At 42.5% G+C, this 17026-nt stretch overlaps 1 protein-coding gene across 2 annotated transcripts in view; it reads right to left on the reverse strand.

Moving 5' to 3' along the window:
• Positions 1–10605: 10605 nt before the first annotated feature.
• ccser1 (coiled-coil serine-rich protein 1) overlaps positions 10606–17026 on the reverse strand; it is a 119150-nt gene continuing 112729 nt past the window's right edge. For both annotated transcript variants that reach the window (XM_041937733.1, XM_041937732.1), the window contains exon 11: positions 10606–15504. In XM_041937733.1, coding sequence (XP_041793667.1) covers positions 14719–15504 — 786 coding nt within the window. In that variant the 3' untranslated portion in view covers positions 10606–14718. The remainder of the gene's footprint in view (positions 15505–17026) is intronic.

Consider the following 17026-nt stretch of genomic DNA (forward strand, 5'->3'; position numbering starts at 1 on the left):
ATAATGTTTTCATTTTGATCTGTTGGTGTTGTCTTTGTATGTTTCTCCTTCTATTGGGAGAGTAACCCTTAAGGCTAAGCTAACGAGCTGTACTGTTTTACTCCTGCTGGCCTGTGCAGTTCTATCATTATGTCATTATTATCACCGCCCGCATTACTAATGCAACACATATACCTGTGAACCATCATCGGCTGTGATATCTCAATCATCATTATTAAATGTCAGAAAGATGATCAATGATTACTTAATTGCTCTCATATTGAAAGAGACATTGCAGAGTGTCTCACAACAAACAGGGAAACAATGACTGGAATGTAAATAATGTGCCTTTGATTTTCTGTAGACAGCAAAAATAATAATTCAATCAGTGAACGGCAGAAAGAAACAATCTTTTATTATAAGGTTTTGTCTCTGGAGTATGCTGAAGGTGTGCACATTCTCACTGGACAATCTTCTTTTATAAAAAACAGTTTATGAAGGAATAAATGAATTAATAAATCTTTATTATTGAGCGCCGCATATATCCATGCCCGGCCGGCATGGGCTTACAAGACACCATAAAGTCATACAAGCCAGGACCAGAGTGCAGCGTACACGTTTCCAACAGCTTCACAGCTAAAGCATCTTTCACGAACCAATCCTCAGACCATCATTGAGTACAACAAAATTCACTGACAGAAATGTTTGCCAATATGGTAGTGCAGGAGAAATCAGGATGAATACTGATTAATAATAATCTGTCTTGCTTTTTTTCCAGGCCTTTGTGTGGGAAATGGTGTATGCATGTTTTTTGTGCATACGAGGTGTTGATACATCTTGACAAGCCCGGAGGCACGAGGTTTCTGGACTCAATAATGCAGACCCACACGACAGCAGGGTTTTCAAAAAACAATGATAAATTTATTAACTGAAATCACTCAGGTTGTAAGACAAAATAATTTAGGCAAGATATCAAAGTACAACAAATTTGCGCTAAGGATAAATATGACTGGTAAATAAAACTAACTATGGTACAAAAAGGCTTGGAGAAAGGTAACAACAAAAGGCGCAAAGCAAGACTAAGCACAAGGGCTGGATAACAAAGTACAACAAATCTAGACAAATCACAATGGCAAGGTAGCAATGTTCAACAAAAGATATAACACTAGACTAATGGCAAGACTTACAAGAATAGCAGGAGACAAGGATCATGAACGCAAGATAGCAAGGCAGTACAAGACATGGCACGAGACAATCTGGCACAGGACAAAGGGAGACGCGGACTATATATACACAAGGTAACAATGAACAGGTGGAGACAATAAGGGCGGGGTAGACAATCAGACAGGCAGGAAACACACCGGGAAGTCAAGGGCCTGAAACGAGAGGAGAGTTAGGTTTCGCAATAAAACAGGAAGTGTAAGACAAGACATGACGCTTGTGAACAAAACACATTAACACATCTGACGAGACATGACACATCTGGCCTCTGGGCTTCACTTGACCTCGACCTTGCAGGTCGACGACCAATAACAGAAACAACACGACATACAGAACAGAACTATGACACATTATACAACAGCACATAACAAAGGAGGGGGGTATCCAGTACAGTGCCTCACCATTAATTAAAATTTTTATTTATTATCTGCATACATTTAGTTTGAAATCATGATCACAGTTGAAACACCTGTGCTACCCCTGTCCCTTCAGGTTGTGCGTGCTAATGGTTCTAAATCTACGATAAGCAGTAATGGAGACAAAGCACAGCCTCGTCTGGCGGAGCAGTCAAGCTGAAAAGGTGCTGAGATTAGACCGATGCATTTAGCTGATGAATCAGGTTCATGATACAGTGCTGTAATCCATTGTAAACACCTCAGACCAGAAGCATAAAAGAGGTGTGGTCACTCAATTCAGTCGAATGCTTTCTCCGAATCCAGTGACACTGCTACCACTGGATGCTGGAGAGAGCTGGCCACAGAGGTCAGGTCACATAGTCCCCAGAGGCCTCCTCATATTATTGAATTAATGCTGCCTATTTGGTCCAGGTGAATTAAATGGATGCAGCATTTATAGATGTTTTTCTAATATTTTTGCAAAAAAAAAAAAAAAATGTACCCAAATGGTCTTTCCCAGGTTTGGGCAGCAATGATATGATGATTGCCTGTACTGTTTTGTCTGTAAAAGTTTCTTTAAAGGTGGACCCATTTTTAAAACATGTCAATGCACGTAAAATTACGGCATGCTGTCATTTTCCTTTGAATACTCTATCATGTCCACTAAATCTGCCTTGTTTGTGTATATATAATGAAAAATAATTGTTTCTTAGAAAATGCTTTTCAGCATTACATGAAGCGTGTAATGCGTCTTGTCTAAATAACCTATTTTTTCAAATTATTTGCCAAACCAGTGCTAGATGGGTCAAAATACACTTTTTTATGTGCATGTCAAACTGATTCTATAAAGGGCCGTGTGGCTGCAGGTTTTCATTCCAACCACGAAGGAGCACACCAGGCTGGAATCAATTAATCAGCTGATCTCAGTCTTCAGGGATAACTAAGTGATCCCTTGATGTTGATTGGTTGGCCTGGTGTGCTCCTCCTTGGTTGGAACTAAAACCTGCAGCCACACGGCCCTTTATGGAATCGGTATGACATATGTGTTCTATCCAATCCAGCTCCTCTGACAAGAATGCAAGAAAATGCAAGATTGTCTAGTCACACCAATAAATGAAAACAATAAAGATTAGTTCAGGACAGTCTGACTTGGCAGTATGAGTTTGAGAGAGTCTGATGACGAGGCATCAATGGATGTGAGGTTGAAGGTTACAGCGAAATATCAGGATGACCAGTCGGAGTGTCTCTGTGAGCGGAGCAGTCTCTCTTTGTGAGCCTCTTCATAATATTTGACCTGCTCCTGTTTTGACAACTTCTTCCACTGTGGACAGACGACAACACACGGTCAGCACACACTGACAGTGTGCTGACAGTGTGCTCTGCAGTGCAAACTCCCACAGTGCAGTTGTGCCATGAAATGCTGAAAATCCTCAGTTTGAATTTGTTCTCTGTACATGTGACAATAAATGACAATCACGTCTGCATGCATGTCTGCAGAAAACTTTTACTAAGCTGTCATGAAGTCTGTAGCATGTCTGAAACATATACTGTAAACACACACTACCTAGTTACCTTACCTTTGAACTACAGATCATGAAGTGGTCACAAAAAAGGACATTTCGATCAAAACTGGCCAGATCTCACTTACACTGACCGGGAGGTGTTCAGTGGCGGAGCAGCAGAGAGGGAGCGAAAACACCTGCTGCAATTTGGCAAAGATATTTTAAGTAATAGAAAGAGTGTGTGTGAAGATACAAACTGAAGCCCAATAGCTTTGTTCACTTGTGTGTGTTTGCTTGCATGTGTGTGTGTGTGTGTTTACTTACATAAATCCACCAGGAGGCAGGTTCTGGTCCTTACCTTCAGGTGGCCTCACCACTGGCACACAGACTGAAGGCACAAACACACTCAGAACAGGTGATTAGACAAGCTGCAGTGGTGTCATGTGTTTACCAGGTGTGAGAGTTTCTCCTCTGCTGACTGCTTGAGCCGTAGTGACATGTGTGGAGTGACGAGACTCGGAGTCATGCTAGCAGCTGTAAATAGGCTCAGCAGTGTGCACATGAAAAGCTATGGGGCCTTGTTAATGCAGCATTTAATGAGTTCCAGCTTATTAAAGCTAGATTCTACCTCTGACCTGTTATCATAAATGGCCCAGTCACTTAAGTGTTATTTAAAACATCCACCTGTGAACTGTAACTTTTAGATTTCTGATTATTAAAAAAAATGATTTGGGAATTCAAAGTGGTCTGTAAATGCAATCACTAACGATTCCAAACATCAGTGGTGGATTTTACTGAATAACAGATGGCATTTTGGGTAACAGAATGTGAAGCCTGTTTCACATCCAGCCACAACACTAGAAGAAAATCTAAGAAAGCTAATTTAACCTGCAAGTCATTTTGAACTATAAGATGACACCTGAAAATCAGACAGCCTTGTTTAATTGTTTATTTGACCTAACAAATATGTGTATTTGAGCTACAAGACTGACTTCCATTGTAATAGCTCTAAAATGTGTGACTATTGGAGTCTTGAACTGTAACTGTAAGACACACATCCAGAATAAGATGTGTGTGTTTGTTCTACACACACTGTTTCAGCATTGATATCATTCCCTCACAGCAATGCTACTAAACTGCACTGCACGGTGTCCACAACCACACAGCGACGATAGTTCAGAGTGTGTGCGATTAACCAGGGTCGAGCTGGGTGTGGACGAGCAGCGGGGTGACTGGCGGCTGCTGCACTTGGGTCATCCTCAGACCACTGATACGGCAGGTAGAGGAGCGAGAGAAGGCTACAATAAACACGTTCAAGAAATTATTTCAAATACCAACAACACACAATTTTACTGTGAACTACCACAGAAGACAATTTCAAACGCAGTGCCCAATAAAAACAACATAATGAGCATCACAGGAACATATGTAGTCTGGAGGGATTTTGTTTGCTTGCTCAGATAGTTTGTGTGAATCCATCTTCAGTAGTCTTGTCCAAAGTGCTTGTGTGATAATGAGGAGACTCTGCCAACATACTGTACACTAAAGCAGTACTCAGAGGCTGATCACAGGAATGGGAAAGACACCATGATACAAGTCTTATGATATGCCTAACCTTTAGTAGCATCTTACCCACCCCTGGCTAGAAACACCTACGTGGCTGCACAGGTGATCAGTCTGCATGATGGCTAGAGCATACAGTGGTCCTTGATGATGTGAGCAACCTGCCCAGCGTTCAGTCCTGGAGCAGCCATTAATGAACTTGGCCGCTGAAACCTGTGTGGAGCTGTTCCCACCATACCCTCGGCTCAGATTTTCCACTGGCTGAGGGTGGGTGTCGAATCCTTGCCCACCGGGAGGAGGAGGAGGTGGAGGTGGAGGGATAGTGTGTCTCCTAATATTTCACCATTCCCCACTTCGAGCGTGGAAAGCACGTTTCCCCACTCCATCTCCTCCACAGCACGTTCAGAGCCTGCGCTGTAATCCATCTCGCCGGCAGATGTGTTGTGTGCTGTCTCCTCACAGTTTGTTCCCGCCGAACACGTCTTGAACGACTCTTGTCTGATTCCCTCTGAAGGTTACTTGGCTCCTGCGACACATGCTGATAAGAGGCTGCTTTTAAGGCCCTTCTGTTGGGAGTAACATTAGATATAAAAGCAGCAGCTGGAAACTAGATTCTCACGGCGAAGATGAGGAGGAGAAGCGTCCGCTGCTAAAAGAAACGCTACGATGAAAACAAAAAATGTTGCTGGACAGTATATTTCTCCGGCTGAGAGTGACAGACAGAAGCCTGAAAACTACTAATAACGACAATAATGACTGAATTAGTCATATCAGGAAAAGTAAACGAGTACAAACACATATGTGACTGCAGGGAAAGCTCCCACTGTAAAAGCATTTTCTTATGTACAATTATAAATTAATTATATTTCATTTCATTACCGAGGGAAAAAAAAGAAGCGTAGAAGTACCTACTTACCTACTTTTGTTGAGGCACATACATGTTTTACCTGACAGCTGGAGTAAACAGTTGCCTTACAGATTCAGATAGTAAATATAATCAAAAATACATTGTGTTATTATATGTTTAGCTACCAAGCAGGATATAAAGTAATTGAAATTTGCACAGCACCTCTCATTTATAAAATGCAGCTCAAAGTGTTTTATAAGGTGAATATAGAAAATACTATAGTGTTAGATAAGCCAGCATTGTCAACTAACTGTCATTCCAAGCTGCCCTTCCCAAGAAGATTTTTTCTTCTCTCCTGCAGCCAGGACCTGCACCCACCACTGTGTTAGGAGGTGGAGCCTCTGGGTTCAAGCCGTAAAACTCGGAGGGCCCGGCTCACTTGGAGTGGAAGGTCATTCTGACCCAAGCCCAATGCATAATGGAATATGTGGTTCAGCAGCCCAGTTAGATCATCTACCACCACATCTACTTTCAGGCCCGTTATTCTGAGCCTTTTTCTTCTGCTGCACGATGGCAGAGGAATCACACTTGTTTTGGATTATTGACAAGAGAATCTTCCTTTTTTAACTCATCCTTTACAGATCCATTTATGGGAAGTTATATATACTGTATGTGATCTTACATTTAATAAACACTCTACCCACGCTGTAATATAATCATAGTGATGTTTCTTTCTGTCATGAGTATCTGTCATAACTGACAGAACTAGTGGGGGCCTGCAAAGATGTACAGTGGTGGTCAGGTGATGATCTTATTTGTGATACAAGCAGAACTGCAAAGTAGTAGATTCTCTTCAGCCGTCACCTTCAATCTGAAGTATTCCTCTTTTGGCTCTGTCTGTTCAAATTGTCTGAATTATCCAGCTACTGAACATCGAAAGATGCTGTGTGCTCTGTGTTTAAGGACTTATTTTGTACTTCAGCTTCAGCTACTTCAAGCCACTTCCCTCTCAAATTCAAATCTTTTCATGAAACACAACAGCATCCAAATCCATCCAAAATGCTTCACCCTCAGGCATCATATGAAATGTTACAGACTGAAATAGTTACTTACTTCTTCAACTTCTTCCGTCAGACCAGCTGTCCACTTAGGTAGATTCATTCCCTCAGTGGTTGGACTCTGAAGTGTCGCCAGCTTTGAGAAAACAGTGATTAAAAATCTGACAAAAATAGCAGTCTCACTTTAAGACAAGATTTGTGTCATCTCGAAAAGTTTGTCAGTCTGTGAAACATGCCGCCAGCAGTCAGCAATCACAGAGCAAAACAAAATGAAATTCACACTTTTACACTCTAACTCAAAGCCACCTGCACCTATCAGTCTACAAAGCTGCAGATCTGAGGTCCTCAGCTACATTTTATTAGGGTCAGAATTTGTCTGAGCAGAAACTCAGGCTTCCTCCTCCATCCAGACTTTCAAATTTAAACAAACAAACAGAAAAAATTTAGACCTAATTAGCCTATTATTGATTCACATTTTTACTTTTTTTTTTTTTTTTTTTACAAAACCATTGGTATTTTTATGAGCCTGTATCAGTGTGAACAGACTCCTGCAACAAAATCAAATAGAAAATCCATGATGAGGACTAGATGCTTCATTAGAAAATGAAAAAACTTACACTTGTCCGCCAAGGAGGCCGTCAGTGCTCAATACAAAACCCACAGCTACCAATGAGTCCTTATCTCAACTCCACTTCAGAGAAATTTGCATGCAGCTTCTTAGTTAGGATGTAAAATGACAATTGGTTATTATTTGCAGGTTACAGAGGATGATAAATGTTGATTGCACAACCCTAAGGGAATCAGAAGGTTTCTGTCATTTTTATTGCATTTTTAATTGCTAAATTTCTCAATCACCAAAAAGATGGAGGTGTGGCTTGTATGGGTAAATGTATACGGGCTGTTTTTCCCAATTTAAGGTTGGCGGTAGAACTGTGTGAATGGGTGTCTGTGTTGCTCCCAGCCTTGGCAGCACACTTGCCTCGGGCATGTAAAGAGCTGACCCATTGAACCGCTGAGACAAATCCTTTTTAAACAAAGAGCAGAACAATGCGGGACAGCCCTGTACAAGGTGGAGCAGCCAAGCTGTGACCTGGGACTGCAAAGTTAGAAGAGAAAAAAAGAGGTAACACTTTCGTATACAGTAAGAGATTTACAGGGTCATTTTGTTGTATGAATAAGGTCACTAATGAAATACTGTAGTATAACGTGTAGCCGTTCTCCCCTTTTTCTTCTTTAATTACACAATAAGAACACAGTTGTTTACACCATTTTTCCCTAACTTCAGTTTTGCTGCACAGCAATGTACCCCATAGGTAGGAGCTTAATGAACTTTCCTTTAAAATGCTCAATTGTTACTCCCTTGCTCCCCATACTCTCGTTTTCTTCCACTGTACCCACATTTAAGTGTCAGTTGGAACCAGTCAGCACTTTATTGGTAAATGATTCATGATGCAATGTTTGCTGCAGGCGATGCTCTTTAAAATGCTTTAAAGAGCATCGCCTGCAACAAACACCCACATTTTTTAACCTATTTAAGTCAGGTCAGCTGCATAGTTTTACCTTCTAAGAGACACTACTTAGGCCTGATAGAGGGCCACGAGAAAGCTATTTGTTTTCCAGTTTCATATTGAGCATTTTATCGTCATTCTGTTCAAATTAAAGGTCTCATTTTGTGTTTCATTTTATTTTGACCTTTTTCTGTGCAGTCATTAAGCACAAAACCAGCATCCTGTAAACTCTCCTGCAGCATTCCATAAAAAAGGGAGTTTTGTGGCTCATGTGCAGCCGGCCATAATAAGGCTTGCCTGCTGTGCGCCGAACTGAAGTCGCAGACCAAACTGTGGCACGCCAAACAAAATCAGTAACGAGCCCGCTGGGTTTAGGCTGGGCTGCTTGATTTCAGTTTCACCAACTGTTGACTGTGAGATTTCATTCCACCTTTCATAAAACTTGTACTTTCCAATGGATTTTTTTCTAAGGGTGCAATCAACGGTTATTGATTCATATTGAATCCATTGATTTGTGCTGATTGTTCGCTTGTGTTATTTGTCAAAGTTTTCTTAATTAATTTTAATTTCTTAGTCTACATTAGCCATGTGTAGATTAGTCCTAGTCAAGTGAGGAAAACACTGAAAATCACCTGTAATTAATTTACCAGAATACAAAGTGCTACCTTTAGCTCAAGGCGGGCAGGCGATGAGTGTCAGAGCAGTGAGACTGATGGCAGGTGAGGATAAGCTGGGAGATGTTGAGCAGCAGGTAGGCAGGTGGAGGTTTGAACCTGAAGTGCAAGGAAGCAAGAACTAGAGCAAAAATGCAAGGAAAACTTAATATTGCAGACTAATCGATCTGGCTGCAAGTGAACCGGGGTTTAAATACTGCATGCTGAGGACATGATGAGGAGCAGGTGCGCTGGCTGATGCAGTCAGGAGGAGCACTGGAGCAGGTGAGGTGGGAAGAGGAACTCCACGCCCACAGACACTCAACAAGCACCGAGCAGGAGGCAAGGTCTGGGGCTGAAACATGAAGCCAATGTGGAAATATCAAAAACTGCAGTTTCTCGAAAGGCCACTTGAGGCCGGCTCCAAAAAGCTTAAAACACAAGACTTAACTGCAGAAATAAACATGATGAGAGTCTGAAGAAACAGTTCTGCTGTCTATAGCTTATTCCCCTGCTCATGAAAACTGTATGAGGGTGAATTTTTATTATATCTTACTTGATTAAATTATATTAAAGCTTAAAGTTATGTATAATTATGGGCATGACTGGTGTGAGTGACAGCAGCTGCTAGGTTTCAGCAACCAGGCTTCAGTCAGCCGGCCTCGCCTCCACCCACACTCCCATTTTTGGATTAACAGGGAGTTTGGCGGAGTCAGGCGCTGCCAAGGTGGCGATGGCCGGAGCCACCACACTGAGCTTCACAATGGCTCTTGGCACAGACAGGCAAGAAGACAGAGAGACACAAACACTGGAAACACCAGGGAAGGGAAAGCAGGACAAAGACAATGAAAAGGGAGGAAAAAAACCTGAAGCCTGAGCCATGAGCGTGAGGGATAGAATAGCAAAAAGCAGGCAATGCAAAGATTTGACGGGCTAGAAATGGCCCGTGTGCCATTTTTGCTTGATAACTCACTTGAACAGTTATCAGTGATCAATAATAATTCTGCCAATCAATGGATCAATTTATCCTTTTAGCACTTGACTTTTTGGACTACATACCAAACACCAGAAATGCTAATTTTACAGCCTACAAAGGATCCACCATCCACAGTAAAAATACCCATCCTGTCTGTATGTGGCCTGATCTGTTTGGACTTCAAAGCTCTGTTAATCAGTAGTGTGCTTACTGCTGACCTTCTGTCAGATCAATTACAGCAAGTTAGAATCAAAACTGCTGTTTCTAATCCGGTGTGCTTGTGTGTGTGTGTGTGTGTGTGTGCGCTCTAGTCAGCCAGTTATAACATCACCAACACTAATTGAGTGAATCCAGAAATGAGAAGCGTGCACGGGTCCTCCCTAAGGGGTAAACAGTCAAAGTCTACATCCCACACACACAAACGCATGCACAGAAAGTCATTCTAACGTAATTGATTTTCTAAACACTTCCATACTTTATGGTCACTGCCAAATGAAAACTCACTCAAACAGGTTGGAGGCTAATGTCAAATGAGGTAAAATTACTTCCATCTGCACCCGCTGCCGTGTGCAACCTTTTAAAGTCCACTCGGATGTTACAGCTGCAAAAGTTTTTCTCATCTGAATCTTTTAGAGTGATGGCCCCTAAGATTTTATTCTTTATTCATCACTTTGTTGTACGTTCCACTTTCAGCCTTTGATTTTGTTCATTCTTTTCTTCGGGGATTTGTACAGTGAAATCTACCCAGCCTGAGAGACGGAGCCCAGGTCTGATTGATTCGCTGCTTTATTGCTCAGCTCTTCTTTGGTGGTCGGCAGATTTATTTTCATCGCCTCGGTACATCCAATGAAAAGCACAACATTAGTGATGGAAAATCAAATCATAATCTCCACTAAATGTTTTCATCACTTTTATTTGTATTAAATATTAACAATAAGGAGACAGTGGACAAAAATCTTTTGATACAACATTTTTCATGTGAACTAACAACTGTGGTAATGACAAAAAAAATCTTGGACAAAAACTGAAAAGAAATACTTTGGGTAAACACACACTGCAAGGTTTTTTGGACAACAGATAAGCCCATCAAACAGTTCTTGTCAACAGACAAAACTTCTAAACTGCTAACTGGTCAGAGGCTCACAGTATGAGTTCACCCAAAAGTTTTATATGCCACAGACTTCATCCTGAACTGAAAAAAGCAGCTTAAGTAGATTATCATCATCCACTTTTCTGACACATTTAGGCAAAAGTTTGTCCTTCAAAGTCATCTCAAGCAGAAATCGTCATAGTGCAAAGGCTGGATTTCAGAGCAGGGACAGGTTGAATCAGCGATCCTACACCAAAGCAAGTCAACTGGCCTTTACATGTAAAATTTAGCAAGTTGGTCTGATTAGTTTTCTGATGTGTGATTTACTGTGTAGCCTGAAACACTTTGGTAACACCTTAGACCTCCCACTGCATTTGAAACAAAATCTTCACTTCTATTGTTGTGTTTTAGTCTGTTGTGTGCCAGCAAACAATGTTTGTGAACCCGAGTCTTAAGTGTCATTTACATGAGCCTGAAACGATTGTTTCCATCAACAGTGAGCATTAACAGTTACAATAATTTATGTACAATTATACAGTTCGGTTTCATTATTCACAGAATTCATAAAGAAACAAACATTATTACAGTGAGCACATTAAAAAGCTAAGACAGCATAATAACTGTAATTCATTAAAATCATAACAATAATATGATGATTATTATTATTGTCATTTCCATCATGATGATCATCATGACTGCTATCTTTATTTGTTAGTGCCAAGATGCTTTTAGGAAACTGGTTCTATGGCAATAAATATAAATAAGGCAGCAAACAATAAATAACTTTCCAACAAATAAAATGTCTTAAATGCACAACATGCTGCTAAATAAAGTGAAGAATTGAGGTTTGTGAGGTGTGCCTGCTTCATGATTACAGGGTTCCTGGACCCTCGTTTCCCAGCAGTGAAATTCAATATCAGTTCATTCTTACAATGTGACAGGGAGCAATGTCTTTTTAAAGACCTCAGTGCAGTGCCACGTTTGAACTGCCATCTCAGATGTGGCTTTTTCCCTTTCATGATATGTGACATTAACCAGCAAATTACCTCTGTGGTTTGCTGATCTGAACACAGCTGAAACGAGCACAGCTGTCTGAGACACGGTGAAAAAATTAAACCTGAGTGGGCAATGCAAACAGGGCCAAATACTCCCTTATGGTATTTCGCATGGTGTCAACTACATTATGATGCATGCACTGACACGGGATGTAAATAGCAGTTCTTCACAGGTCAGCCAGCGACAAAACATTGTTACCCTCGACCTGTAAACAAACCAAGCAGGGAACGCTCGGCTCATATTACAGCTGCGGTTCTCAGTCCAGATCCTCGGGAGTCACATCGCTGATGGCCGTCTAGCCTACCAGGTAGTTAATTGCATTCACCAGGTGTAAAATTATTCCCTGATTAGACAGTTGGAATGAAAATCAGCAGCGCTGCAGGTCCCAATGCACAGGACTGAGAGCCACTGAAACAGAGTCTGTGATAGGTACCCTGTATGACAATATAAGCTGTGGGTAAGCAAGCTAAGCAGGCGAGAGGTGGGAGAGAGGGAGAGGGAAGATTACGGATTGAAAAAGAAGAGCGGAATGTAAGTTTGCATGCAGGAGAGTGGGATGCTGCGAGACAGGGGCTTGGAAAGATTGAAAGGGAATGAGGAGTGGATCGATGCAAAATGAAGAAAAAAGGGGATAAAAAGAAGAAGCAGTGTGCAAGTGAAGCAGAACAGAGGGAGAGTTGTAACTTCCACCGGTGGGAGCAGTGCTGTCTCCCTTCAGGCTTTTCTTCACCTCTACCTTCCCTTCCCTTATGAGGTGTGCATTACAACACACACATACAAGCACACACACACGCAGACACACACAATTTATACAACCTCCCTACAGCCAGGTGCCGTTTATAGACAGACAAGGTCAACAACTTCTTCAAAATCTAACATTTTCTGTCGACGCCAGGAGCCGTGAACTTCTGGCCTGTGCTCAGCAGCAGGCTCCCGCCTCCCGGTTGACATTAAGAGATTTGTTTGCCCTAAAGCCTACGGGGAAAAAAGGGCTGCTCGACGGCCTAGTCAGTTGAGCAGAGCAAATATCATATTCAACAGTGGCAGATTGAACAGGTTGTTATCCAGCCCAGTTGTTCATAGATGTAGAAAAGGTGGGTTTTCTCACTTGTTAAATTGTGACATGCTTTGTCTCTAAAGTGTGAATGATGCTTTTCAAATCATGGCAGTTACAATTCATGTAAATCTCATTCAAAAAGCAGTTGTCCTACTGTCAAAAACAACGTAATTGCAAGCCTTATTGTACCAAATGGCGACTCGTAAGGTCAGTTTTTTTAAAAAAACCCCAACACATCTGAGATCGGGACGATAAAAGAAGGCTAACATATAAGGACTGGGTATCAGTTAAAAAAAAAACCAAAACCTGATGCTGATGATTTTACAAATGGGATAGTTTGTAAAATCATGTTTCTGTTTCTGTCTTTTCATTATTTGATCAAGCAGAGAACTTCCTTTGCAATATTTGTTTTGTCATTTCCCTGAAGCAGAATCAGACTCTACTCAATTGATTGCCTCAAGAAAAATTGTCACAGAAAACATGTCAGCCAGCCGAAATGCCATTACTTCAAACATGTTTTCGTTGAATCCTAAAAAATGGATAGTGACACTTGTCGTTTGGGAAAGCACCAGTAAGTATTCCTTTTCAATACCCAGCCCTTAAGAAGACCTGAAGGGCTTCATTCCAAAACCTTGATACTTGTTTTTTCCAATTTTGGAAAAAATACATAATGCTGCTTGTGCCAAATCTAAAACTCTTGTTGTCTTATGTGTTCAGTAGTGCTACTTACCCGACTCAAGTGTCATTTTGCCATTATACTGAAGTGCCTATTCAAATAGCAGACATCTCATTTTAGAATGAAACTCTTCATTTCAACTTCTGTATTGGACTAATCCAACACTGCAGATACACTGACTCTTGTATATAATGTGAGTAATATCGCAACATTGTATTTCTACAAAAAAGCGGTCCAGCATTAAACGAAAAGTCCACCTAATGTCTTATTGAAGGGAGCAACAGGGCAGACATTCGGCTCTCAAAACACTCAGGATTGATTCCCTTCTTGAAACAGCGAGGTGAGAGTTGATACTGAAACATTATGAAAAGACTTTAAAATTCACCCAGATCCCGCTTCTGTTGCACTACAAAATGCTCACCTGTGTTGTCCTTAAATTTTAAAAAGCATGCAGTAAAAGGGTCATGGTGCGGACGTTCCTCTAAACAGGTATTTTCATCTGGAGTTCTGTTGGTGGACATCAAGGAATGAAGAGCAGATGTGATGTTTGGCAATGTGAGAATATATCCTAACCAGCACAAATTATGGTCAATCCCATATTTCCTTAAGCAGCACGTGGTTTTAAACTGGTAAAAATTATCACATAAATGGATAAAAAATACATCTTTAACAATGCACACACAAATACATACCTCATCTCTTCGTTCAGTATTAACGGCCTGTTATTTGTGCAGATTGTGAGGCAGAGATATCACAGATGATGTCTCTGTGTGAAAGCGTGTATTTAAGTGTGTATAACTAGGTGTGTGTGTTTGCATGTGTGTGTGTGTGTGTGCGCGCGCGGATATGAGTTTGTGTGTGTGTGCACTTTCTGTGTCTGTGGGCGTAAGCACATCTAAACTGTCAGCATGACACAACGTGGGTGTTCTGATAGACGGGTGAGTGCCTTTTTCATACTCACAGTGTGTACATACTCTGTGTGTGTGTGTGACCTTGCGCATGAATGTGTGTTCAAGTGAGCGAATCCATGAACAAAATGTCAGCGAAGGGTTGGTCTGGATTGTAAGTGTGTGGTTGATGATTCCGGGAGTCAATATGGCTGCTCGTGTTTGGGATGGCGTAAATGTTTGTGTGCCCTCAACTGTCTCTCTGCGTCAGAGCTTGCAGCTCTGAGGTGTGTAGGGAATGTTGGAGGAAGACGTTTTTACGACTGTAGCTATGCAGAGACAGGGGGCCTCGAGGTGGTTGTCCTAAACGACCCGTAAACGTGGAGGAGGAGGAGGAGGAGGAGGAGGCTGAGGAAGGAGTAGGAGGTTGAGGGGCGGCTTGGACGGACGATGAGATGCTTTGAGAGGGGCTCCCTCTGCTTGCAAGACTGTGCAGGCTTGAGGAGGAGCTGGCCCCGACTGCACGGGGGATATGGCTAAGGGGATGGTGCTCTCCTCCTCCTCTCCTTACCCCACCTGACAGACTCATTCCACCTCCTCCTCCTTGAGTTAAGGACTCAGAAGAGGAGGACACCCCCTCTGGCTGCCTGGAGGACAGAGATGGAATCGCGGAGTGATGAGCAGCCGCTGAACCGGAGCCTGGTTGTGGATTTGAAACTTGAAGCTGGGCTGGAGTGGTCGGTGAGCCTTGAGCTGACACTGCAGAAGTGGTAGAGGACAGGCTGGAGGAGCCCGCAGCCACATTTGGAGCAGGGTTATGGGCTGTGGGCTGTGCCAAGACACCCTGGCAGCGGCGCTCCTCCCTGGCAGTGTGTCGTTCGGAGGCAGGAGGCCGGCCGTGCAGAAGTGGATGGTGGTGGGGGAGGTGCTGGTTAGAGTGGTCCCCTCCGAGTGCTGCCCCCGTACCCCGCACCACCCTTCGGTCCCTTGGAGGCAGGCTGCTGCCGAGTCCTGACCACCGGCCTGGATGACTGGCCTGAGAGAGAAAGACAAGGAGAAACAGGAAAGAGACGGATGTTAAAGAGACTATAGCATTTACTCTACCTTCTGTCTGCCAGTCAGTGTCAGATGTGAACCTGCCGTTTTTCAAGAATTAGTCACTCACCATGTCTCAAGAGAAAAAAATGAGACAGAGAGAGAGAGAGAGAGAGAGAGAGAGAGAGAGAGAGAGAGAGAGAGAGAGAGAGAGAGAGAGAGAGAGAGAGAGAGAGCACTGTTGTGTGTTCAGTATAGATTGTTAATTGGGTGACATTTGGAGAACGATCTCTCTGAGCTCCTGCAGCTTGTTCTAATTGTTTCTAAACCAACCGGAACCCTGCTCACTAAAGAACAGGCGCACACACGCAGACACGTACACAAACATTCAGAGAGAAACAGGACAATTTAACGTGTGCATGTATAGAGATATGCGCTCAAGGCATGCACAAATCCCACTCACAAAGCAATGGGATTTCACTCTCTCTCTATCACACACACACACACACACACACAATGGGGAATATGGCACATAAAGCTAGATGGCAGATACAGAAGCCACCTGTTCTCTTTTACACTCCACTGCACCCCCTTATGCAACATATCTCATCACTGTCCCCGTCTCTCTCTCTCTCTCTCTCTCTCTCTGTCTGTGTCTCTCTCTCTCTCACACACTCACACACACAAACCACAAACCAAAGCCACACTGGGACCATGCGTACAATGCTCACCAAAGTAACACAACATCTTCCGACATGGAACCTCATGGGAGAGAAAGCTAAGTTGACATTTGCAAACACAATGGATGTGTGTGTTTCCTTGTGTGTGGGGTGCTTCTGTATAAGCATGTGTTCTGTACAGAATACGCGCACGTACTGTGACTGTGCGACGTGTGTGTCAATACGCATGTTTGCGCGTATACACGTGCATATATTTAGTGCCCGTTCGAATGAATGCTTGCTTGTGCATGCAAATGCAATGTAATTACTGTGTCAAGGCTGTCTGCAGAAATTTGGCGTGAGAGCTAGAAATGTAATTAGCCAGAACACAGCTAGCTGAATAAGTTCAGTGGAACAGGGGCTATGCTAATTCAATGAAACTGTTTCTGTTCATGAGCTAATACGGTCAACCTGGAATCAAATTAAAGAAAAGAAGTGAGAGAGAGAGAGAGAGAAAGAAACTGGATAATTGAGCTGTGATGTATGATTGGCCAGTGTCACAAGCATTTCAAGATAAAACGAAACACGGAAATAAGGAGTTATCTAATTTGCACCACAGACACCTTCCTGCTGATCTTTTGATACAACTTAAATTTAGTCAGTTTCTTAGTTTTAATCTAATCTCATCCCACTTACTGACATGCGTTTTTTCTATGCATAAAGGTCAACGCACGCTGGCGGTGGTGTGTGCTGCGCTTATTTTCCTTGCAAATTAGCACTGGCTGTTTTGCGAACAGTCCTGTTTACCCGTGTCGACGCGTGTCAACACTTCAGACACGCAGCAATCTGCTTGCATTCACTCCC

Source organism: Chelmon rostratus, chromosome 5, assembly GCF_017976325.1.
Source record: "Chelmon rostratus isolate fCheRos1 chromosome 5, fCheRos1.pri, whole genome shotgun sequence".
Taxonomy (NCBI): Eukaryota; Metazoa; Chordata; class Actinopteri; order Chaetodontiformes; family Chaetodontidae; genus Chelmon; species Chelmon rostratus.